This window comes from Hemicordylus capensis, chromosome 5, assembly GCF_027244095.1.
Source record: "Hemicordylus capensis ecotype Gifberg chromosome 5, rHemCap1.1.pri, whole genome shotgun sequence".
NCBI classification, from domain to species: Eukaryota; Metazoa; Chordata; class Lepidosauria; order Squamata; family Cordylidae; genus Hemicordylus; species Hemicordylus capensis.
Genome location: NC_069661.1, coordinates 146,003,143 through 146,029,830, shown reverse-complemented (window position 1 = coordinate 146,029,830; position 26,688 = coordinate 146,003,143). Strand labels below are relative to the sequence as shown.

At 41.8% G+C, this 26,688-nt stretch overlaps 1 protein-coding gene across 8 annotated transcripts in view; it reads right to left on the bottom strand.

Annotated features, from left to right (window-relative positions):
- CACNA2D1 (calcium voltage-gated channel auxiliary subunit alpha2delta 1) overlaps positions 1-26,688 on the bottom strand; it is a 642,096-nt gene that overhangs the window by 149,556 nt on the left and 465,852 nt on the right. For all 8 annotated transcript variants that reach the window (XM_053252730.1, XM_053252724.1, XM_053252726.1 and 5 more), the window contains 2 exons: positions 13,502-13,552; positions 3,188-3,287 (listed from right to left, as the gene is read on the bottom strand). In XM_053252730.1, the coding sequence (XP_053108705.1) occupies positions 3,188-3,287; positions 13,502-13,552 (151 nt within the window). The remainder of the gene's footprint in view (positions 1-3,187; positions 3,288-13,501; positions 13,553-26,688) is intronic.

Here is a 26,688-nt window from a genome sequence, read left to right as displayed (position 1 = left end):
ACTAAACTAATGACAATAACTACAGCAACCAGCCTCAGAATTTATAATGAAGACATTGAAGTGGTGGATAGCTTCTGCCTTTTAGGTTTGATCATCATCAGTAAAGTCAAGAAATACGCCGCAGACTAGCAGTTGATAAGGTTGCAACCAAGGCCATGGAAAGGATATTTAGATGCCACGACGTGTCTATACCTACAAAGATCAGAATCATTCAGTAAATGGTTTTTCCTGTGACACTCTATGGATGCGAAAGCTGGACTTTGAAGAAACCAGATGGAAAAAGCATTGATGCTTTTGAACTTTGGTGTTGGAGAAGATTTTTGAGGATACCATGGACAGCCAGGAAAACAAATCGATCATAGAACAGATCAATCCAGAATTTTCACTCGAGGCACAAATAACTAGGCTCAAACTATTATACTTCGGACACATTATGCGAACGCCCAGCTCTCTTGAGAAGTCCATAATGCTGGGGAAAGTTGAAAGAAAGAGATGGAGAGGACGGCCAGCAGCAAGGTGGACAGCCAGCAGCAAAGAATGCACCACTGAGAGACCTCTGTGCCACTAATGCCTATTTAAAGTTATTATATAAAGTTCATGATTGAACTTCTGTGTTACATGTGGTTTGGCACTGAGTGACTGTAGAAGTTGTAAAATGTAAAGACACCTAGTGGTCTGTTTGTGATGGGGATAGCTCTTTTCTCATTAATTCAGAGAAAATGTTCTCTTTGTTCTCCCTTTGTATTAATATCCCTGCCCAAATAATCACTCACTGTTTACAGGCAACAAACAAAGCAAAGAACTGACCTCAACTAGATACATCACAGTACTATATTTTGTAACTGTGCTCATTAATAGGGATGTGCACAAAACCGGTTCGCCCGGTTCAGTTTGAATTCGAACCGGGTTCAAAGCAGGAGGGGGAGGTTCGGTTTTGGTTTTGCTTGACCCCCCCCCCGCCCGGTTCGTTTCAAATTTGAACCGTTTCAAACTGGTTCAAACTGGTTCAAACCAGTTTGAACCCTCAAAGGTGGGTGGGGTGGTAGCTGGCACCCAGGGGTACCTACCACCCAAACCCCCAAGCAATCGGACACTTGTATGATTTTTTTTAATGAATTTTTTTGGGGAAAATTTCATAGGGTATAATGGGATATGAACCAGCCCATTATCCCTTATTGTGGAGCACCCATGGATGCCAACAACCACCCAAACCCCAAAGCAATCGGACACTCCTACGATTTTTTATGAATATTTGAAATATTTTTAATTATTTTTCTCATAGGGTTAGCAAATGAGAGTGGATTCATGGTTTGTCATTGAAAATCTTATATGCTACCAAAGAATTTACACTCAGAACACCTCAGAAACAACAAAACCAAGTACCCAATGGGTTAGCAATCCATGGGATGGTTGGCACCCACTGTGCACTACACCACCACTCACTCTGGGCCACCCCAGCATCCCCCAAGTGCAGTTATGGGGCTGCTGAAACCTCCATTCTTCCCTATGGAGAAAAACCTTAAAGCCACTTGTGGGGTGCTGGGGAGGGCCCAGAGTGAGTGGTGGTGTAGTGCACAGAGAGTACCAACCACCCCATGGGTTGCTAACCCATGGGGTACTGGGTTTTGTTGTTTCTAAGGTGTTCTGAGTGTAGATTCTTTGGTAGCATATTAGATTTTCAATGACAAACCAAGAATCCACTCTCATTTGCTAACCTTAAAGACACGTAAACTTCAAAAATCACTTAAAAATCAGCCCTTTGCCCAATTCCTTTCAAATAATTCTGATCGCTTCCTTGCCCCCCTTGGGCACTACCACTCACCACACTCTGCTCTAGGCCACCCCTTTGCCCCCGACGTGAAGCTATACATTTGCTGACACCTCCATGCTTCTTTATGGAGAAAAACCTTAAAGACGCGTAAACTTCAAAAATCACTTAGAAATCAGCCTTTTGCCCAATTCCTTTCAAATAATTCTGATAGCTTCCTTGCCCCCCTTGAGCACTACCACCCACCACACTCCGCTCTAGGACACCCTTTTCCCCCCCGATGTGAAGCTATACATTTGCTGCAATCCTCATTATTCCCTATGAGGAATTCAAAAATACTTTTAAAATTCTCCAATAATCGGAGGAGTGTCCGATTGCCTTGGGGTTTTGTGGGTGGTAGGCCCCCCTGAATGCCTACCAACCACCCCACCTTTGTGTCCCTAGGTGCTCCACAATAGGGGATAATGGGCTGGTTCAGGTCCCATTATACCCTATGAGAAAAATAATTAAAAATATTTCAAATATTCATTAAAAATCGTAAGAGTGTCTGATTGCTTCAGGGTTTGGATGGTTGTTGGAATCCATGGGTGCTCCACAACAAGGAATAATGGGCTGGTTCATGAATAATGGGAATAATGGGCTGGTTCGGGTCCCATTATACCCTATGAGAAAAAAATAAAAATAAATTTCAAAAATTCATGAAAAAAATCGTACAAGTGTCCGATTGCTTTGGGGTTTGGGCGGTAGGTACCCCTGGGTGCCAGCTACCACCCCACCCACTTTTTGAGGTTCGAACCAAACCACACCCAGTTTGGTTCAAATTTGAACCTGCAGCTCGATGATGGCTGGTTTGATGGCTGGTTTGGCTTGATGGCTGGTTTGGCTTGAATTTGAACCATCGAACCACCCCAGTTTGAATTCAAACTGGTTCAAGTTCAGACCAGTTTGCCCATGCCTACTCATTAATGGCCCTATATACAATGTATATTTATGAATACAACCAATACATAAATGATTATAATTATCATTTCATTAAATTAGCCAAATTGGGCAGTCAACTACCACTTTTATATGAGGAGCTAATTAGAATTAGTTATCACAAAGTATCCTGGAAATTAAAATATTGTCTCCATCATCAACTTAAACCAATTCACTTCAGACAGGGTAAATGGAATATGTTACCCCCCGCTTTGACCACAACATACTGGTAATCTACAATCCATGCATGCTCTTGATTACGTTACAAAATCAAATACTTGGATTCTGTCTCCATTATTTGTATTATCTTGCTTCCCCCCCCCCACCACCAGGTTCCTACACATATATTATTTCTAATCATTTCTAACATTAATAAAGCATTTAGTACTGCAGTGTATGAAAAAGTTTAGAAAAATTACTTCCTAAGAGAGGAATACTCACTGAAACTACATTTACAAAATCATCATCAGACAAGGTTTCTAACATCTCAATGACGGATGTTCGGATTAACTTCAGTGTCAACCCACTGACACTGCCGCTCCTACAAAAGAGTTAAAACAACAACAACAAATCATTCTATCAATGCAGATAGCAACCAAGGTTTTAAAAGACAGCTCCCATATTATTTTGGTGCTCTAAGGATGTGTGCACATTTACCTTTTTATAGATTTATATACTAAACTTTTTATAGCTTTGGCCTTAAAGTAGGGCATCCATTTTCCATTGCACTCGCTAGGTAAGCTACAGTTAGATATTCCATTAAATCATTATTCTTTAACTTGAGTCAATTTCTTCTACCATTCTGCTACTTGCAAGCAGACTTTCAGCAACACTAAGATAATTCACATTTCAGGAGGACAGGGAAGGGCATCTCCCATTCTGATTTTCAGACCACGTGATTATTCTTCACATCTGGGAATAGAATAGCAGGAGATTCAGGCCTCACAAAAGAATGTGGCCCTCTTGATGCATATGCTTAGAGAGAGAGTTTTCTGTGAAAACAAGGATGGAGTGTTTTTTTGCAGACTGGAAACAGTTAACTCAGGAGTAGGTCTGCTTCTCACAAGAGAACATGAGAGGCAGGAAAATGGCAGTATAAGTGGGGCTGCCATTACATAACTTCTTCAGTAGCACGAGTGGGATAGTTACTGCACTCACCCATCCTCCCTGTTGTTAAGACTCTTCCTGAGCTATGCTAGTCACTGTTTATGAGGGCTATGAGGGAATTTGTACTTGTCCTCCAAGACTGGCTGTGAAGAGGCATGTTTTTCACCACCATCAAGATGGTTCCAAATTCAATGTTTCATTGGCTTTTTTTTTAATCACAACTTTGGGTGTGGGCATACCTGTATGGCAAAAAGTAGAGAGTGGGCCAAGGCAGGGGTGTAAAGCATGAACAAATTATGGATCTGGTCAGGAGCGTAACTAGGGGAGAGGGGGCCGTGTTCACCCCTTTCCCTGGTGGCCCCTCAGACTGAGGGAGATAATGAAGAAAATAGGGAGGGGTGGAGCTGAGGGGCCCAGGTTCAAAGAACCCATTCACTCAATTATAGCTACACCCCTGGATCCGGTGACTGAGGGAAACGGGGGTGCCAGGGAACACACCTCCCATGTCCCCCCCACCCGTAACAACGAGCTGTGATTGAAAGAAAAGGGGATTGCGGACAAGGAGGCTTGTGCAATCCCCAACTAGGTAGTTGGGCTTTGCAATGGTCTCTCTTACCCAGGAGAGGGACCTCCTACCCAGGTAGGACAGACCATTGCAAAGCCCAACTACCTGGTTGGGGGTTGCAAAAGCCTCTTTGTCCGCAATCCCCTTTTCTTTCAATCACAGCTCTTTGTTACAGGTGGGGGGACATGGGAGGTGTGTTCCCTGGCACTTCCTGGGTAATTCCCAGCAGAGAGGAGAGCTGGTCTTGTGGTAGCAAGCATTACTTGTCCCCATAGCTAAGCAGGGTCTGCCCTGATTGCATCTGAATGGGAGACTTGATGTGTGAGCACTGCAAGATATTCCCCTCAGGGGATGACGCTGCTCTGGGAAGAGCAGAAGGTTTCAAGTTCCCTCCCTGGCTTCTCCAAGATAGGGCTGAGAGAGATTCCTGCCTGCAACCTTGGAGAAGCTGCTGCCAGTCTGTGAAGACAATTCTGAGCTAGATAGACCACTGGTCTGACTCAGTATATGGCAGTTTCCTATGTTCCTATGTTCCTAGGATAGGTGGTTTTTGTAGCAGAGGGATGTGTAGGTAAAGTAGAAGCTTGTCTGATCATCTGCTCAGGGAGAAAGGGGGAAATGATAAATAATTGCCATCCAGCTACCCAAACAAAGCCTTGTTACATTTCTAATTTGCTGTTATTTAATAAAGCTGTGGCCAGGTGTTTTACCTGTGCCAATCTATTCACAATTCAGTTGTCATGCCTCTTTCTTGTTATCAACACAAAGTATTTCTTCATGCAACACAAAACAACTTATGGCTTCCACTATAATGACCACCTACTTGGATCACTTTAAAAGGGGATTGAACAAGTTCATGGAGGACTGGCCTATCGATGGCTATTAACTTTGATGGCTAAATGGATCCTCGTAGTTCAGAGGCAGCTGATGAAAGACAACAGGAAAGATCTGTTGTTCATGCTCTGCTTGAGAGCTTCCCTGAAGTATCTTAGTGGCCGTGGTAGAAAACAGTATGCTAGATTAGATGGACTCTCTATCTGATTAAGTAGGTTTATTCTTATCCTCATCTCAATTCTATATGCTGCACAACTGTTCTTATGAGCAATTAAACAAACCTATGAACCAGGCATGAAAACCCTTTACATAAAAAAGAGAAAGCAAAAAATTATTGCTAGGCTTATTAGGAGTATAAAAACGCAAATGCAATAAATGCTCCTAAAGTACACCAGGGTTTTTGTTTGTTTGTTTTACAATTTAATTTGAAATACATCCAAGAGTGAGTCTTTAGACCTTGCTGAGAATTTTGCCTCCTTCTGAAATGGGAAATAGCACCCCTGGTAATGGGTCTAATTAATAAAATGTAATAACCATGACACATAGGTTCAATAAATGCACTCTGGGCTAGTTCAGATATCACAAAGAGCCAAGGTTTATTATAACTGAGGTTTATTTCACAAACCAGAATGGGTGCCCCAGAATACCTTCAAAATTTGGTTTGTTTAGCTCTATCTCAGTTTGCTTGGGTCCTGTCCCCTTTCCTGCCCCTCTTATGAAGTGACCAGATTCTGTCCCAGTCTGCTTTCACCTGCTCCTGCCACTGGCAAGGAATCACCTCATCACCCACTTTCTGACCACAGATCCAATTAGAAAAGGAATGTGGGGTCCGAGCACAAGCTCCTTTGAAAACAGAGAAGCTACTAGCAGTTCTCTCCCTGCCTGCACAGACACTGACCAAGCACAATTAACTATTTCTTACCCACTCAGGCACTAGCAGAAAGCACTGCTGATGCCAATTGGGGAAGCTAAGAGAAAGATCCTAGAATAGGTTATCTGAGCAAGCAGGGGGAGTCCAAGCAAAGAAGTCAGAAAGGGAGTGAAGTAATGGAAGCAGGGGCGTAGTTATAATTGAGCAGATGGGTTCAAAGAACCTGGGGTCCCCAGCTCCTGAGGCCCCCCCCCAGCTTCTCCCTATTTTTTTCATTATCTCCCTCACTCTGAGGAGCCGCCGGGTGAGAAAGGTGAACACAGGCCCCCCTCTCCCCTAGCTATGCCCCTGAATGGAAGGATGGGATTAACTACGAACTGGCAATCTAGGTTTAAATTGTGAGAGGAGATAGGCAAAAAAGAGCATTTTTAGAAGGCAGAACAAAGGCAATCTGGCATAACAGCATACCTGAGCAAAGGGGAGATGGACTTCCAGGACACACAGGAAAGAGAGTTGTAGGGGTGGAAGGGGAAACAGAGGGGAGAACTCTGCAGATGCAGCGGAGGGCAGAGGAGAAATTGACAGAAGTAGAGTTGAATCCCCTTGCATGGGGGAACTGGTGGGGGGTGGATTTAAAATGAGGGTTGCTCCTCACATAAATCAGCAGAATACTTAATTGATTGGTCTTCTGTGATGTTTTCCAGCAGTGTAAAAATCATAATGGGGTAATCTATTTGTATTTGTGTGCATGCATGCACTTGGGAAGAGCCTTTGCTAAAAGATTCTGAATTCAAAAACGAAGACAAATCCTTTCAGCAACATTGTTTCCTAAGAAGCAAAGTCTTCTTAAAGGGTGCCACCAAGTCGATTTCAACTCCTGGTTCCCACAGAGCCCTGTGGTTTTTTTGGTAGAATGCAGGAGGGGTTTACCATTGCCTCCAACCACACAGTATGAGATGATGCCTTCCAGCATTTTCCTATATCGCTGCTGCCCAACATAGGTATTTCTTATAGTCTGGGAAACATACCAGTGGGGATTCGAACCAGCAACCTTCTGCTTGTTAGTCAAGCATTTTCCCGCTGCGGCACTTAAGGCATGAACTAAGAAGTTGCTAGGTGGATTAGGGGAGGTTTCAAGCAGGCATCATTAAGAGATGCTTGCAGTTTAGAGCCGCTGTGTTTTGCAGCTGCTCTGGGATATTTGTTGTGTTTTGAGAGAGAGAGAGATGAGGGGTGGGGGAACAAGCTGTAGTTTAATCTGAAGGTGGGTTTAGGTATAACATGAAACTAGGTTTAAGCTTAACACAAGTCAACTTCAGACCTAGTGTTCAGTTCTTAATTAGATGACTTTAAGGACAGAGGCTGGCTTTATAAAAATTGAATCTTGGGCCTGGCTTCTGATTATTTATTTCTGGTTGAAAATACATCTGCGACCAGTTGGTTTAACTCCTGAGTTTCTCTCAGTTAGTCCCCAGTCACTATGGTGTGCTACAGTAAGTACGAAACTCACCTCTCTAGGCTTAGACCCAGCTCAACTGCTGGAACTGGGTCTAGCGAATGCGAAAAGAGTAGTGAGACAACGCTTTGTTGATATTGAGATCCAAGAAAACTGGGCTTCCAGAGTTTTATAGAGTTATAAGAACTAATATGGATCTTTCCCCCGCAAAATATCTGTCGACAATTACTTTTTCTAAGTTTCGATGGATATTCACGAGAGTAAGGGTTAATTCCTTTCCATCTGCAATTCTAGCTTGGAGGTTTCAGGGTGTGCCTTTAAAAGAACGACACTGTAGTTGTGGGTCAGGAGATACAGAAACTGTTGCACATATCCTTCTCCACTGTAATCTCCATTTCTATCCCAGGGAACGCCTTATTGTTCCTTTAATATGTAAACTGGTAGATCAATCCGATGATAACCTTGTAAAACATCTGCTTTCAGATAAAGATGCTTCAATTTCTATTTCTGTAGCTAAGTTTAGTTATATTGTTCTTAAAAGGTATAATGGGATATCATCCCAATTTTAAATTGTATCTATACACACACACACACACACACACACACACACACACTTTAATGCTTACTAGTTTTTATTCTCTGTTTGGTCAATGACTGTAAATAAAATTACAATACAATACTTGCAGTTTAGAGCTGCTGTGTTTTGCAGCTGCTCTGGGATATTTGTTGTTGTGTTTTGAGAGAGAGAGGGATGAGGGGTGGGGGAACAAGCTGTAGTTTAATCTGAAGGTGGGTTTAGGTATAACATGAAACTAAGTTTAAGCTTAACACAAGTCAACTTCAGACCTAGTGTTCAGTTCTTAATTAGATGACCACAAACAAATCAGTTAGTGGCATGGGTTCAACTTGGGCGTTGGCAACAATTTTATTAGGGCTATCAAGACAATTTATTCGGAGCAATATGCTAAGATTATTGTAAATGGGGAATTATCAGATAATTGTAAAATACAAAAAGGGACTAGACAAGGATGTCCACTTTCCCCATTACTTTTCATATTAGTTTTAGAAGTGCTCTGTAGAAATATTAGAGAAGATGATTAAATACAAGGCCCGAAAATTGGGAAACAAGAGTATAAACTAAGAGCCTTTGCGGATGATGTTGTATTTTTTCCAAGAGTCTTCCAATCTTGTCCAATGGATTTTCTAAAAAGAACACAACAATTTGGTCAATTGGCTGGGTTTTATATAAATAAGACTAAAACGAAGGTGTTGACTAAAAATATGGATCAGAAATCTAAGGATAGATTCTTTGAAATAAGTGAGTTGAAAGTGGAGAAGAAAATTAAATATCTGGGTGTTTGGCTGACAAACAATAATTCTTTGTTGCTCTCAAATAATTATATTAAAATATGGAATACAGTAAAAATTTATTTTCAAAGATGTTCTAATATGAACTTATCTTTAATGGGAAGAATTTCAGTGGTGAAAATGAATGTCTTGCCTAAAATTTTATTTCTTTTTCAGACTATTCCTATAGTTATTACTTTAACTTGTTTTAAGCAATGGCAGAAGGACATAACTAAATTTGTTTGGCAAGGGAAAAGACCAAGAATTAATTTTAAAAATTTAACAGATGCAAAGGAAAGAGGTGATCTTACCCTACCAGACTTAAGGTTGTATTTTGATGCTGTTTGTTTGACGTGGTTAAAAGAATGGATATCATTAAGGAATTCTAGATTACTTGATCTGGAAGGATTTGACAGAAGGTTTGGATGGCATTCATATTTGTGGTATGACAAAAGTAAAGTACGTAAAGATTTTCTTAACCACTATATAAGAAGGAGTTTAATGAGAGTTTGGGTAAAATATAAAAAATGGTTGGAACCTAAAACTCCGTTATGGGTATCTCCGATTGAAGCTTTAGCACGTAAAGAGGTAAATATGCAATCGCAATGGGGTACTTATAGGGATCTGTTATATTTTCAAGAAAAGGACTGTAAGTTAAAAAGTTTAACTGAAGTACAAAATTTGGTTAGTGATTGGTTTCAGTACCATCAGCTAAATGAAGTTTATAAGAAGGATCTTAAAGTTGGATTTGAGGATCAGTGTCGAGATTTGAGAAGGAGCTGTGTGAAAATGATGAAAAATTAGTTTCTAAAATGTATAAGCTCTTGCTTTTGGAGGAGACAAGAGACGAAGTGGTTAAAATGACTATGGTAAAATGGGCTCAAGATGTGGGGTGCAATATAGAAATGGCAGCCTGGGAAAAATTATGGAAAACTGATTTAAAGTTCACTGCATGTTATGTTTTTAAAAATATATATATTATAAAATGATGTATAGGTGGTATTTGACACACACAAAAACTGGCATTAATGTATAAAAATGTTTCAAACAAATGTTGGAAATGTGGACACTCTGAAGGAACCTTTTTTCATATGTGGTGGACTTGTAGGAAGGCTAAGGCCTTTTGGGACATGATATATAATGAGTTAAAGAAAATATTTAAAATGACATTTCCTAAGAAGCCAGAATCCTTCCTGCTGGGAATAATGCAAGGAGTTTTCTACAACTAATTTAACATTCGTTATGTACACTACCACGGCGGCCAGAATAATATACGCACAGAAATGGAAGAGTAATGAACTGCCTTCAAAAAAAGATTGGCTGATAAAAATTTTGGAATATGCGGAGATGGCAAAACTTACAGTACTGATAAGAGACAAAAATTTAGAATGCTTTAAAGAAGATTGGAAACCATTCTTATTATATTTAAAGAATTATTTTCCTAATATTGATTTTATAACAGGGTTTGAAATCTAGTAATATTAGCAGGTTGGGTAGATCAGAATCATGTTTGTAAGGTTTAGATCTATGTTTTGAATTATTATTATAGCAAGGGTTAATTCTATAGTTGGTGATTCACAAGGAGGTGTGAGCGGGAAGTCCATATTTGTTCAATATGTTGTGATTGTTAAGATATTGTTAAAATTAATAAAAATTTAATTTAAAAAAAGTGGCATGGGTTCAACTGATACACGTAACCTAGGTCCCTTGTGATGTCTGAACTGGCCTAGTATTTTAGGCAATCAATGGGTACCCCTAAGCTATCTCTCAGAACTAGAATGGTTGATGCAACCCCTCTGACCACAGAGTTGTGTGTGTGTTTATTAAAGAACCTGAGCATGAACAGAAGGCCAGTGGATTGAGCATGCAGCTGTATGAAGTCAAAGACCATTTCTTAAAGTGCTACTAAGAAATCTCAATAGTGGTGACACAAAATGAGTGAGCACCATTTCTAGCTATTACACTGGCTTCCTTCAAAGGCACCCACACAGAGAAACCACTTCCCCAGAGCACAATCACGTGTGGATATAACATGCACGAAAATATTGCAACCATATGGGCAAGGCAAAACACATGGATTTTTGCCACTTGAACATTGTCTGTCCAGGATGACAATGGTTAGATAGGAAAATCCATGCTAACTGCCTGCTCATGTGGTTGGTTGCTCACTCACTCACACACACACATGCTCTCCAGCAGCATGGAACGATCTCTCAGGGAAGGGGTTTGCCACTTTGACTTCATAAATAGGATCATAATTAAGATCACCGACTGACATCCTTGTAAAGCTTTCAACACCAAGTAAAACCCTTTAATTCTAAAATGAATTAAAATTTTAGAACTCTTTTAAATTCTAATTTAAAAGGGCTATGCCTTTTAAATGGAGAATACTTGGCTATATTTTTAATTACTGTTTCTATTATTTATTTATATGAAATATTTATACCTTGCCCTCTAGTACACTACTGCTCAGGCTGGCTCACAACATTAATAAAAATATATAATGTAAAATAAGACTAATAAGTTAACTAACTTTAAGTTAAACAGGTTAAAAACCAGGAAAAACCACATTTAAAATTACAATATTTTTTTAAAAAGCCAAATTAAAAGTTATTTTAAAAGCTAAAAACTAAGAACTATTCAAACTAAAGAACCTAGCAGATATAAACAGCGATGAAACATTAAAACACCTCTTTAAAAAGATGTGTTTTCAATTGTTATTTTAAAAACAGTGAGGAGGGGAACATGGCAAAGATCTTTGGGGAGGGTGTTTCAAAGCTGAGAGGCCACAACCAAAAAGGCCCTAGTCCCCACCAACCAGATCTCTGTTCGTGGCAGGGCCCTGGCAGGTTTGTATGGGCAAATGTGTACCCCGGCCACAAACTGTGTAGAGCTTTAAAGGTCAAGACCAGCACCTTGAATTTAGCCTGGAAGCAGACCGGTAACCAATGAAGCTGGGTGTGACACTCATGAAGTGACTTGCGCCCAATATTATGGTTGCTGTTGTGGTTGTTGCTGTTTCTGTACTATTTTTCTTCTTGTAATTACCTTCAGATGATGATATCTATGCATTTTGCAAAGTATAAAAGGGCTTACACATTTGAAAAATAATATGCAAATGTTGATTAAAAATGAGCACATGAAAACCTTCCAGTGTGGGCATACTGAACCTAACTGCAACATCCACCATCCATGGAGGCAAAGGACAAATGAATAGATCTTTTCATGTCCAGTACAAAGCAATATGTGAGGTAAATCAACACTTAGCTCTTCACTAGCCCCATGGCATCAGCCTTAACAAAGAAAGTCCCAAGGATAGACGCAGAAAGCTGTTTTCACAAAGCCCAACCCTCAGAGTATAGACTGCTGAGATCTAACCTCACATTCTTAGCAAAATAGAAACACTCTAGCTTACACAATGGGAGATGGCAGCTCTAAATTTATCACATCACACATATTATTTCATTAACACTGTAAAACATAGGGGAAAATAAGTATTCCTACATTCTAAAAAAAGTTTTTAAAAATACTATTTTACCAAGAATATTTACTTACATAGAATTTAATTATTTTCATTCGTATTCAAAACATTTTTCTTCCAGACAGACACACAGACAAATCCTGCATAAAATAATCCCTATGCCTGGAGAATAAATAATGTATGAGCAGTACTTAAGAGGGTTGGAAAGGAGACAAAGATTCAGTGATGCTCAACCAGATCAAGAGATTTGGAATACAATTCCAAGACCACAAAGAGCTTTCCTCCCTAAGGACTTCAACCGTGTTCATGAATTCACTGACAAATCCTTTACTTTGGTCTCCATCATTTCTTGTGCATTTCATTGCATGGACTAGCCCAGGGTTGCACAACTTCAGTCGTTCTGCAGATGCTGGCCTACAACTTTCATAATCCCTGGCTATAGGCCACTGTGGCTGGGGATTATGGGAGTTGTAGTCCAAAACTGAAGTTGGGCAACCCTGCACAAGCACATGGCTAACATATTTGGTTGGGGGGCGGGGGACATGTTACACAGCGACATGTATTTTTTCTTTCTCTTATTTTGTTTTGTAAACCCAAAGCAGCTTTTGAGCAGAGGAATGGGTGGGGCTACATAAGACTTCCCTCTTCTACTCACCCCATAGTTGGATTTTGCCCCATGGAGAAAGAGATATCCTTTACCTTTTCTCCCATGGGACAAAAAACAGCTGGGGTGTTTTTGAAAAGAAAAAAATCTGGAACAGAAAGAGTTTAGCGCTTCTTCTTTGCTGATACTGACAGCCTTGGAGAGTGCTTTCAGTTTTTAAAAAAGCCAGAGGGGGAAAAGACACATGTGGCTGGGTTTAAGATGTGAATTGTCCCTTATTCAGTTGACAAATTCAAGAATTTACAAGCTGACCAGGATTAAGGGGGTGGTGGGGGAGCAATACCTAACATTTAAAAAACACATTAATAAAAGTAAATCAGGCTATCTATAGAGCACTAAATCTGACCTTTCCCCCCCCCTTTCTCCCCCTGAAGAGAGGTCAAAACCATCCCCACCCTCTTGTATGAATCCCTAAATTTTTGGCACTTACGCGTCAACTAGAATGAGCATGTCTTTGGGAGATGCAGCTCCTTGGATGTACCTGAAATAAATACATACATTCATAAATATGAAAGGAGGAAAATATTAAATCCTGTGCTGGCATTTGATCTATAAAAGTTCTGATGTCAAAAACTAGGTGCACTGAATAAAAAGAACTCTGGTTACTATTATATCCTTGCAGTAAATGCAGGCCAAATTTAATTGGATTAGCATTTACGCGAACACTTCACACTTCAACCACAAACTCACAGGTAAATCAGTGCTGACCCAAATAAAGTTAGCAAAATAACTTTCACATAAGAGACACACTTTCCCAAACATTTCAGTGTGTTTCAGTGAGTGGCATTTATTGCTGTTAGTGATTATATCCTCCTGATTTTACTATAAACGTTCCACTTCTGTGGGCTGTGGTGGCAGCAGCAAGCACTTGCAGCACGACTACTTTTCTTAGCGGTCAGCTCCTAGCAACTGCCACTTTCCCCCAAAAGCTCCACCAGGGAATTGTGTGGCGCGGCATCCCCTAAGTCCACTATGAGGGCCTTCATTTTTTCCTGGAGGAATGCACTGAGAGAATGACATGACATCATGATGTTGTGTCATTCCCTCACACGGTCTGGGGCAACTAGGGATGTGTGAGCTGCCTTGCATCGAGCCAGGCTTGACATTGAGCCAGCCTGGTTCTGGCAGTCCAAGTTCTAACTAGACCACCCCCTGGTTTGAAGAAACTGCTCGAGGGGGCGTATACTTTTAAAGGGGAATCCCTAACCTATGAAGGGGGGCACATGAAAGGCTTTTAAAAAACCTTTAAATGAAGCCCTGGAGGTGATGGAAGTGGCCACTGCAGCAGCGGAGACATCAGAGGTGGCAGTGGGGGCTCCTCCCACTGCCCCACCGTCCATGGTTTTGTTTGGGCCTCTGCGCGTGCACAGAGGTCTGAACCAAGCCACAGCTGGCCTGAACTATCATTTGAGAAGCCGTCGGGATGGTTGGAGGAGCCTCTGCCACCACCTCCAATGTCTCCGTGGCTACTTCCGCCTCTCCCCCCCGGGGGCTTCATTTGAAGGTTTAAAAAAAGCATTTCACTCACCCACACACCCTTCTTATGATAGGGAATCCCCTGTTTTTGTAAAAGGGAATCTAGCCTGAATGTCCTTTACAAATATACCCACAAGCTGGCTTGGCAGACTCATGCACTGGACCAGAACCGGCCCCAGCTTGATTGAATCTGGTCCCGATTTGAGCCAAACTGCAATAATCGGTTCCATGCACATCCCTAATAGCAACCTCTGGGGAAAGCATAGTTGTTTGTGAAAATATGAGGGAGGGGGCTCAGTCAACGCTAATATGTATGTTAACTATATGCTTGCTCACTCTCTCTCACACACACTACATACTCTCCTCTATTTCAATGTTGTGCTCCATACTAGCAACTCATTTAGGAACATAGAAAGCTGCCTTACACCAAATCCGACCATCACTCCAACTAGCTTGGCAGTGGTTTCTTCAAGGTTTCAGACAGGAGTCTTTCCCAGCTGTACCTGGAGATGCCGGAGTTGGAACCTGGGACCTTCCAGAAGCAAACCAAATGCTCTACCACTAGGCCAAGGCCCCACCTCATTTATTGGAGTGAATGCTAGAATTAAATGGATTAAGTCTATATCAGGCCTGCACAACTCAAATGACCTGGCGGGCCGAAACCAACCGTGACTTGGTTCATGGGGGCCGAGGTCAATTCCTAGGGTGCTGATTATTAGAGTAACACTTAATATCAATCAATCAACCAATCAACCAAATTGAAGAGAAATGAATTAAAAATGAATTAAAAATGAATTTAATCAATATTTAACTTTTGATGTTCTGGCAGACCAAGATTGATTTAAATTAATATGAAATAAGTTGAATTAAAATTCATTGTAATAATATAAATATTATACAATCTGTACAAAATATATAATAAAATGCATTGTTCTTCCTTTCCACCTCTGCCAAATCATCACACAAAACCTGGAAGAGAACTTCTTCTCATAATTTTGGAAAAGAAGGGAGAAGGGGAAAGAAAGATGGAAAGGATGCAGCAGGAGGCTTGGCGAGAGAGAGAGAGAGAGAGAGAGAGAGAGAGAGAGAGAGAGAGAGAGAGAGAGACTTAACTGTGCAGGCGCACTTTGTAGTTGGGAAGCAACGCTGGGCCAAATGGCAGGCCCGAGTGTCGCTCTGGTTTCTGCCGCTGTGCGCCACTGCTGCCATAAGGGAGGGTAAGGAAGAACACCCACAGCCATCTCCTCAGCCGCACAGCAGCTGGAATTGGGGGGGGGGGTTAAGCAGCAGGGGGAGGAAGGGGAAATAGCCCCGGGGGCCAGGAAAAAGGGCCTCGCGGGCCGCATCCGGCCCCCAGGCCGCATGTTGTGCAGGCCTGGTCTATATGAATGAACAAATGCTTTATCAAGTTGGCAAGCTGAAAGGCTTGCTATTTGATATACAGTCATCCCTTGCCAACTGCAAGAGTTCCGTTCTCGCAAAACCTCGCCATTGGCAAATTCGAAGGTGGCGAACAATTGAAATAAATGGGAATCAAGGGGTTAGGAGAACTGTGGTTGCAAAAAGACCAAAAAACCAAAGAAAAAATACCAAAAAATGCCCCCAAATCAGCTGGAGTCCCTTTAAATTACCAAGAATAAGCAAGAGCAATGAGCAAACTGAACCTCTGGAAAATTCTGAATCCCCCAAAATACAGCATTTAAAAAAAAAAAAAAAACCCACAAAAACCACTCAAAATCACTTTAAATTATGAGGAGTCGGCATGGTGAGCAATGAGTAGATTGAAGCTCTGACCTCCCCACTCTCAATAACTAAAACAATCTTAGCAAACCACAGATACTCAGGTTACGGTTGGCAAGACTGGTTACAATTTCCCAATCAAAACCGCAATTGGGAAGACCGCCATTGGTGAGGGATGACTATACCAGTGTCTATCGATATCAATGACCCACACCTCTACAAGTTGGTCCATCCAACTGGGCAGCAAAAGTACCATCTGAAAACTGAGAGACAAGATTATGTTTGCCAAATGTACATTTCACCTGGGAAAGAGTTCCTTTCTCCCAAGGAACTGCAGAAGTGAATGGTTTCCTCTACGGGTGAAAAGTAGCACTGTTATGACATCATACTAATCTGCACCTCAACTCAGACAAGAAGCAAAGGAATATGAATTGAGTGTGGGCATTGGTCACAAAAGCATCACCTCCTCACTCCTGCCAAAGCTATTTTCATAATTAGTAATCATAGCAGATACCTCACTACAGGACAATAGGATTAATTGATTAAGTGATTGAGATATGAAGATGCAGATAAGGACATGGACAGAGAAAAAGAAACATGCAGCAAATTCTTGGGAATGGAAGTGGATACATTTTCATACCCATTTCTACTAAGGATGTGCAAATTGTTCCGCGGTTGAATCAACTCCACTTGAAAATGGTTGATTTGAGTGATTAAACATTGAAATGAATCTAGCCTGGCAACTCTGACCAAAATAGAACTCGAATTGAATCTCCCCAGATTCGATTCAATATTTGGGTTTATCTTAGTCATTGCCATTTCATCATGTCCCTTTGAGCTTCTTTGCCACTCTGCCATTCACTCAGATGCTCAGCCAAGAGCTGCTTTCGTTAAACATTCTTTTCATATTGATTGATACAAAGCAAACATCTCTTACTGTGACATTGTGCTGCTGTCTCTGCAAAGTTAAGCAAATACTAATGTGGCATCTGCCTAGTCATCAAGCTTAGTAAAAAGCAGACTTCTGATTTTGTGAGGCCTAGAGGAAATCTCTGCTTAGCATAAATAGCTTCTTAGCATTACTATTGTTGCCCAAATATAATTTAATTATCCCCTTCCTCAGCACACACCACCATGTGCACAAAACAATTTTTGCTATTAGATTCGAGTTCGAATAGAATCCGACTGATTCAATTTGAATTTGAATCAATTTGAATTTGATGTTAATGGCCTAGGGGATAGCAAGGTGGTTTGGAAGGCAGGGCACGATGAGTGCTGCCTACCACCCAAACTGCAAAGCGATCGGGCAAATGCTGATTTTTAAAGTGGGGGTTAAAAAGGTTTTTTGCATTTTCCTGCCATAGGGAATAATGGGGATTCAAAGTGGCCCTGTTATTTCCTGTGGGTAGTACCTAGGTGCTCGAAAGTGGGTTGGGGGTAGAGTACCATGGGTGCCAACTACCACCCAAGCTGCAAGGCAGGGGGCACCCTGGTGATTCTTTTAGGAATTTGTTTATGTATTTTAGAATATCTGGTGTTAACTAACTTTTTCTCATAATGAATCCCTATGAAGAAGCAATGTAACATCAGAGTATCTAATGTGTTTAGACTCTCAGATGTTACATTACTTCTACATAGGGATTCATTATGAGAAAAAGTTAGTTAACATCAGAGATTCTAAAATACATATAACACCCCGCCCCCAAACCCCAAGTGTCCCACTGCCTTGTGTCTTGGATGATAGTTGGCACCCATACAGCCCTACTCCCATATCCACTCTGGATTACCTGGGCACTAGGGTTGTGCACAAATCAATTTTTCTGATTCAATTTGTACCCAAATCGAATCACCCCTGATTTGTTTTGGGTCCAACTCTGGTCAGCTAGCACAGGGGTAATTTGTTTTGTCCACAAATCTCCTGAAAAAGGTAGATTTCATTACAAATCATTTTATACCCAAATCAATTTGCACAGACAGCAGGTACAGGCAGTGATTCTCTCAGCAGCAGGAAGGGGGTGAAAAAATTCTCTTCTCTTTTCCTCAATAAGGAAAGCAGGAACAAAAAGCAGCAGGCAGGCAAGGCAAAGCAAAGCTCCTCTGGCTCGCTCTCTCTTCTCCCATGAGGCAGAAAGGCTGAATAGTGGCTGGCTGCCTCCTTAAGTACATTTGGAAATCTCTCCTTCAAACTCCCCCACCCTTTCCCCTTCCTTGACTCTTCCCCTAGCCAATGTGGTGTCAGTCAGCCCTGGCAACACAAGATTTGAATGAAAATGAGCCAATCTAGAACCGGGCGGTGGGGGGGGTCACCAGCCAATTGTTGCACGCTATAAGTCACCAATCTGAACCTTGGGAGGGTGGGATTTTTTAAAAAAATCCTGACACAAAATGGAGACAGCAAGAGAGATTGCCACAAAATGGAGGTCTGAATCTACAAATTTTTCAGTTCCAAAATCTGGGTGATTTGTTTTGGACCCAAATCTGGCCAGCTAGTACAGGGGTGATTTGCTTTGTTCTCAAATCTCCCAAAACAGGTAGATTTGACTACAAATCATTTTGTACCCAAATCAATTCGCACATCCCTACCAGGCACTACCCATGAGGAATAATGGGGCTGCTTCAAATCCACATTATTCCCTATAGCACAAAAATACAGACTCACTTAAAGCTTAAAAAAAAACCACCCTTAAAAATCCCCAAAGTGGCCCACTGCCTTGCAGGCTGAGTTGCCACTCAACCTGGAAGGCAGTATGGCACTCATGGGGCCATACTCCCCAACGTACTCTGGAGTACCTAGATGCTACCCAAGGGGAATGATGGGTCTCCTTCAAATCCCCATTATTCTCTACGGCAGAATAATACAAAATCACTTAGCACAGCAGTCCACCTCACTCCTTTAGCAGCAGCAGCAGCAGCAGCAGACAGCAGCATTTCTTCCCTCTTCTCTTTCCATGAGGCAAAAGGAAACGGCTGCCTCAGGGATTCCCCTTAAGTACATTTGAAAGTCCCTCCATCTGCCTCCAACACTCTCTTGTCCCTCCCCCACAGCCAATGCTGGCACAATTACCCCTGGCAACACAGGATTTTCAGTATAATAAGCCAACCAAGAAAAGGGGGATCGGCAATAAATCATTACACACTGCAAGGAACCAACCAGACCTCACAGGCTGAATACTTCAAGACAGGACTGGGTATCTTATGCCTGCCAGTGGCTGCTTCCCCAAACTTTAATAGGCCAAGCAAATACATGTCTTAAGCCACTTGGAGATCACAGCAGTGGACACCTTCTTGCCAAGAGAGCTGTCCTGACTCTGATTTCGAAGAAGCTACCACCCCTAGATAAAAATTGAGAGTGCTCCAAACATTCAGCCTGTGCCACCTACACTCCAGAGAATTGAGATGGTTAAGACAAAAAGCAGGCAGTGAAAGCTTCTTGGACCTGTGGAACAAACAAATTAATCGTTGGAATAAAGAAAGAGTCAGGCCTTGGCATTAGTTTGTCTTGTGAATGATGCACAACTGCAGACAGATGTAAGCCTCTTTTCTGACTGATTCAATTACCACTAAGAACACAGTTTTCAAGGGAAGCAAGTTTGCTTCAAGCAAGTTTGCTAAAAGTTCAGATGGGGTCCCTATGAGAGTGATGAGCATTCAATTTATATTCCAAGTGGGAAAACAATGAACTACAGAAAGGTTAAACAAAACCTCCCCCTTTAAGAAAAAAAATAAAGAAACTGAGGTGAAACCCCTGAAGTCTAACATGAGAATGAAATGAAATTGAACCAGTTTCTTGACAATCCAAAATGCTCTCGGGGGCCCCACTTGTCATCTACTCAGGCCTTTATCCAGGCCTGTCTGCACAAAACTCATAAGAATATGGGGAACTGCATTATGCTATCAGTCCATCTTGTCTACACTGACTGGCAGTGGCTCTCCAGGAAGTGAACCTTGGACCTTCTGCATGCAAACATGCACAAAGGAACAAGGAACAGAGGAAGCTGCCATATACTGAGTATATGGGTCCATCTCACTCAGTATTGTCTACACAGACTGGAAGCAGCTTCTTCAAAGTTGCAGGCAGGAATCTCTCTCAGTCCTATCTTGGAGATGCCAGGAAAGGAACTTGGAACCTTCTGCTCTTCCCAGAGCGGCTCCATCCCCTAAGGGGAATATCTTACAGTGCAAACACACTTCTAGTCTCCCTTTCATATGCAACCAGGGTGGACCCTGCTTAGCTTAAGGGGACGAGTCATGCTTGCTACCACAAAACCAGCTCTCTTCCTAATGCAGATGCTCTTTCACTAAGCTACAGCACTATCCCATAAGAGAAATGTAGTCACCCATCCAAAGGCAAACCTTGCTTAGCAAAGGAGACAATACATGCTTGCTACCAGAAAGCTTATGCCATGACCAAAAACCCCCCTTCTGCCATCCTTAAGTTCCTTCAGTCAAGAGGGGACCACTATAAAACCACAGCGCTCAAACTGTTTGAAGCCAAACCACTAGTTCAGCTTCTCTACAGAGCCCAGCTGGGTCCCTTCTCCAATTTCACTCCACTGGAGATCATGCAATCAAAGTTCTTAAGAGGAGCCCTTCAAGTTCCAAGATGTGTCTCTAACACTACCCTGTGACTGGAGACAGGCTTGATGGAAGTGGAGGCTAAAGTCTGGATTACCATACGTAGTTATTGGCTTATCTCTCTCTCTTCCCTTTGGTCTTGCCCCCCTAACTTTGAGCAATGACTTCCAATCCACCTAGAAACAATCAATTATGACTAAAATATCATCTTTGGGCCTACCCCCTCTCCCCTTCTTATTTAACATGGGCTACAATCAGGACAAGGCTCTCATAAAAAAGTTGCATTGCAGACATAGAGCGTCAATCTGCTATAGGCAGGGCAATCTGCTATAGGCCTGAACTTCCTCATCAGCGGACTCAGGTATTCTGCCTCTCCTGGGGCATACCTGAAACAACTGGAAGTCCCAAAGCACAGGAGGGCCTTCACGCTGGTGCTATACCATGTTCTTCCTTCAGCCATGCTTGATGGACGATATAGGGAGAGCCAACTCTTGCAATGTCAATGCCCTTGTGACTCTGGGCAAGTAGAGACAATAGAGCACGTCCTACTTCAGTGCTCGTATTATAGGGATATTCACTCAATTTTCATTCTACCATTATTACATAAGTATCCAGATCATACAGGCCAATTTTACACCTCTCTACTGTTTTCTGATAACAACCCTCCACCACCTACAGTGTTGCCAGGTTCTGTGCAGCAACAATTAAAATCCAGTGGATGATCACCTCTAGCTTGTGCTCAGGACCCAACTTTATGGACTAACCTCAGCGCACCCTCAGCCTTCTGCCGCAGAGCGCTTCTTGGCTCTGTGCTCCTTGTGCTCCTACAGTTCTTCAGCTTCTCGACTCCTGACTTTGCTTTAATTGACAAAACTCTTATTATGCCTATAGTTGCCCCTGCGTGATTTTATATGCCTTTTTATATCTTTTTCATGCCTTTTATATAACTTTTAATGCATTTTTACTTTCTCCTTTCTTGCCTTTATGTCTTTTAGTGTTTTTATGTTCATGCCTTTTATAAACCATTTGTAGATTGGCCTTGAGATTTTCTTGAATATAAATAAAACAAATATAAATTTCTTGAATATAAATATAAATACAATGAATATAAATTAAAAAATTGTAATCACTTTTTACTGTTATTAATTACTATTAACTGCAGCCTTTAGATTGCAGCCACCTAGTTTGGGATCTTGTCTTTTTGTATTGGACAGTTGTAGTCTTAAATTTCACTTTTACTTCTGATTTCTATAGTCTTTTATAATTTTTATAATTCCATAACAACAGTTTTACTTTTTCTTATCGGTTGCTTGTATTGTGTCACTCACTTCTAGGCTTCTAGTTAGTCACTTACCGTGTTTTTATCGCTCTTATGCTGGTCTAAGACTGAAATAAAAGTGATTGATTGACTGATCTGTCCACATCAGCAGAGTGCATGCCCCACTTCTGTAGAGAGTTCAGCTTTGTCCCACCCTGCCTGTTGACAGAGGCTCTTGTTAAAACTTTGCCATCTGAAAAAGAATGTGAGAGGCAGCCACTACATCCTGAAAGGCTCACAGAGCTAACGGGGACATTCACAGTTACAGCCAGTTTATGCTTCTCCAGGCTTCTGTGCTCCCCATCCAAACAGACTTGGGTCTATGCTGATGCTCAACTCGTCTGGAAAAACCAGACTCACCTCCATTGACAGCCTGGGTAGAGCTCCTTTCATTCCAAACAAAGATGGATGTCCTTTGAGAATGGCACCTGTAGATGAGTAAAGCAATTTGATCCAGAAAGGGCAGTAACACCATATAGGTAGCAGTAACACCTACCTATATGGGCAGTAACATCATATAGGTAGGTGTTACTGCCCATATAGGTAGGTGTTACTGCTATAGGTGTGAGAGAGGACGCATGCCCAGATGACCAGCATGATGGCTCTAGACCAGGGATTCTCAATGTTGGGTCTCCAGATGTTATTGGACTTCAACTCCCACAATCCCTAGCCCCAGTGACCTTTGGCTGGGGATTGTGGGAGTTGAAGTCCAATAACGTCTGGGGACTCAACGCTGAGAATCCCTGCTCTAGACCATCATGCCTAACTACTGGACCAGATCCATAAAGTCCTCCATGTCCTTCCTCCTGACAATTCCAGCCAGTTCCAGAATCTTGCTCTGATACTCCATTGTAAGAAAGATTTTGTACCAAACAGTGTCCAGTACTCCTCCCCATCCCTTTGTTCCAGGACATGAACCAGAGCTAAAGAGTTTTCCCCCCATGATTGCCCAGTGTAGCTTCAATATATGTGAAGCGTGTGTTGTTGTTGGGGTTTTTTTTTTGGGGGGGGGGGACATAAGATGATCAAAATGTCATGGATACACACAGATGTCTTGCATCCTGAAGTGTGCCACTGTGATCTTGATAAACAGCCAGGGACCAAGATCAAGTCAAAGGCCACAACTCTGTTCTGGCAATGGGGACAGTTGTGAAAGAAGTACAGGAACTTCTGATGGGTGTCCTGGATTGGAATGTGGAGCCAGGCTTTGGACAAGTTGGTTGATGGCAGAAAATCCTGCTTGGATAAGCAAACCACAATGGACTTCAGAGTCACTGTCCTGAAATGCTTTTCTCTCACAATTTTTTTCCATCACTTTAAGTTCAGAATTGCTTTCATGTCCCCATTCTGCTTGTAAACTATGACAAAAAACCTGAGTAAAACCCTGAGCAAATGTGCAGAGAAGGAGGAGCTTTATTTTCTGCATATGTTGGATTGCCTCTAGGATAGCTGTGGGCCAAAATATTAACTATACCACATCCATAGACAAGTCTGCTACCAAACCAAGGTGGCAGAGATATAAATATATATATTTTTGGGGCCATTCATCCAGTTGCTGGATTCTCCATACCTGCCACTTCATTAGAAAACTGTAAAGTTCGACATTTAGCAGTTCAGTGGGAAACAGATCTGCTTTAACAGATCTCCATATCTTCCTTGGAAAGCTCTCCCTCTTTCCTTGATATATGAAGCTAGGGAAACATCTGACCTTTCTGGGTAAGAAGGGAGGGGGACGCTGTCTATATATTGAAGTTCGGCCTCCTTATATTTGCCAGGATGTGTAGGTTTGGCTTTAAAATCTTTGCTCCCTTTGGAGTCACAATTCCAGCCTGGAGCTCAAGGGAAGCAAGAAGGTGAAGAAAAGGAGGAGGAAGTCTCAGGTGAAGAATCTGAGTCAGAGGAAAAACTAGACCAGCTTTTATCTATGTTACTTGCTCTTATGGAGCTTCCTGAGGAGAGGGAGACTTGGATCTAGAAAGAGGTTTGGGTTCATCTCTAGCAGGAAAATCCTTCTGACTTACCACTAAGGGTTAGATGTAACCCACAAGGCCAATGGTCTGATGTTGTAATAACACAGAGCGGGGTGAAGCAGGGGTGTATTCTTACTCCCCTTTTGTTTAATTTCTATATAAGTTCCCTGGTAAATTGCCTTGATAGTTCTGATCTCCATCCCCTAAACTTGCTTACAAACCTATATAAATTCTGTTGTATGCTGATGATGCAGTTATTCTCTTGCAAATGCCCACTGGGACTAGGAGAGCCCTATGGGTTTTGGCCCATTATTGTAAAGAAGAGCTCTTGACCATAATTTTTCACAAGACCAAGATAACGGTGTTTGCCAAAAGGCTGAATGAACATAAATGACAATTTAATGAGAATCCAACAGAACACGTAATGAACTACAAATATTTAGGGGTTGTCTTCTGGACCACTGGTTCCTGGAAGGCCCAGCAGGTAACAATTAATGCCCAAAGGAGCACCCTTGCTATCCTCAAATGTTTTTTAGAGGGAATAATTTCATCCTTTGTTCAAGGCAAAGGCCCTATCTCAGTTGTTCTATGGTGCTCAGCAATGTACAAATAGCAGTTTTACTCAGTTGGAAGAGATATAATCTGAATGTTTTTAAAGGCTGTGTTCTCAGTGGCAAGATGTGTACCAAATGCTATACTGAATCTCAAAGATAGGGCCAGGAGACTGTCAAGATAGGGCCAAGAGACTGTCCTGCCTACAACCTTGAAGAAGCTACTGCCAGTCTGTGTAGACAATACTGAGCTAGATGGACCAATGGTCTGAATTCATAGGCAGCTTCATATGTTCCTATGTACTGTGACTAGAAGCAGGCCTGATTAAGGCAGAGGCCAGGGCTTGGCTCCTTCTGTTTAATTTCTAGTTAAAAATTATTTTTCCCCAGCTGGGATGGCACCTCTTACATTGATTGACAGTTTCCAATCCACTTGGAGCAGGCTTTTGCAGGATAAACCTGGTACATATGGGTTTTCTTCTAATTTCTTAATCTCCTTGGGATATCACAATGCTAAACAAATTCTTAAGCAATGTATCCAATATAGTGAGCAACAGAAGGATTTAAGCTCGGTCATTACTAGTAGAAGCCCTGGTGAGTTTTCGAACTATCTTAAGCCAGCCAGTTATCACACTACTCTGACAACCTTGAACCAGCATAGAGCATTTTTGATGGCATGCTTTAATGCTCTCCCATCTGCGGTTCTTGAGGACAGATATTGGAAAACTCCACTTATTAACCAAATATGCCCATGTGGCAAAGAGGAAATAAAAACTGACTCATTTGTTTTTATACTGTCAATTCTATTGGGATATTCACATTATTTTTATTGCCCCTCTTTCACTGAATATGCCAGGTAGACCAGATGGGTTTTATACCCCATTTTTTTCTCGCAGATTAGAATCCATCAACATTTAGTGTGGCTATTCCATGCCATAGTCTGCAAGGTCAGGCAAGATTTTTATAACCAAAAATGTAAGGATTATAGCATTTCTACTTAGATTACATATTTTGATGATTAGTGCAGAATATATAGATTTTAAGCTGATTAGTATCACCTTTTTATTTCCATAAGACTGCATTAATACACATAACATAATCAAGGATAACAATTATATGTATGAATATAACTGATAAAGGAAAGGGAAAGGGGGGGAATCCCTTAATTGTGGTAATAAAGTAATCTGACTTCTTAATTTACCAAGGTCTTAACCCACTGAATGAATTCTGGATAACTTCTGTCGCCCAAAGAATCTGCAAGGAGGCATTAGTAAATCCTTTGAAATTTGGCTTTATGGCTGCATTTTTCCTGTTGCAGGGCTGGCACAGAAAGGCTTTAACCAACAGTTTTCTTGCCATCCATCCCTCAAAGTCTTGGCATGCTGTTGTCCTCCACAGCTGATGCTAGAGGTGTTGGCACCATTGCCAAAGAGAAGATGCTGCTAGTGCTGCACTACCATTTGAAGAAGAAACCTTCCCCCTGTCCCTTTGAGGTGCCCTCACCTGTAAAGAGGACATGTGGGGCAGAGGGGCTGAGAAAGAGAAGGGAAACTGAAGATTAAAGCTCTGAGTAGCTGCAGAACCCTACCGACCTGCTCAGAAGACAGAGCCAATGGGGAAGGGTGGGTGGCCCATCCCCCTGGAAAAGTTTCATGAAGAAGGATCCTGCCTACTATTCCAGTGGGAGGTGCCATCCTGATGGTTCAGAATTCCCTCTGGGACTCTAGGGAGAACAACATTTGATTCATATTGCATCCAAGCATCACAAACTAGGCAAATCCATATTCCAAACCAGGAAATTTCAAGGTTGAGCCACACTGCTACTAACTGACCCATACATAGTAAATATTAACAATCTGATGAACCTGGACAGAGAGGAAAGCACACAGCCCATAGCTTTGCTTAATTGAAAAAGACTTTGGGCCAGCCTGAGAACTACCTGGAGTTATGTTGGTGGGATGAAAATGGATTTTTATCCATTTTTACA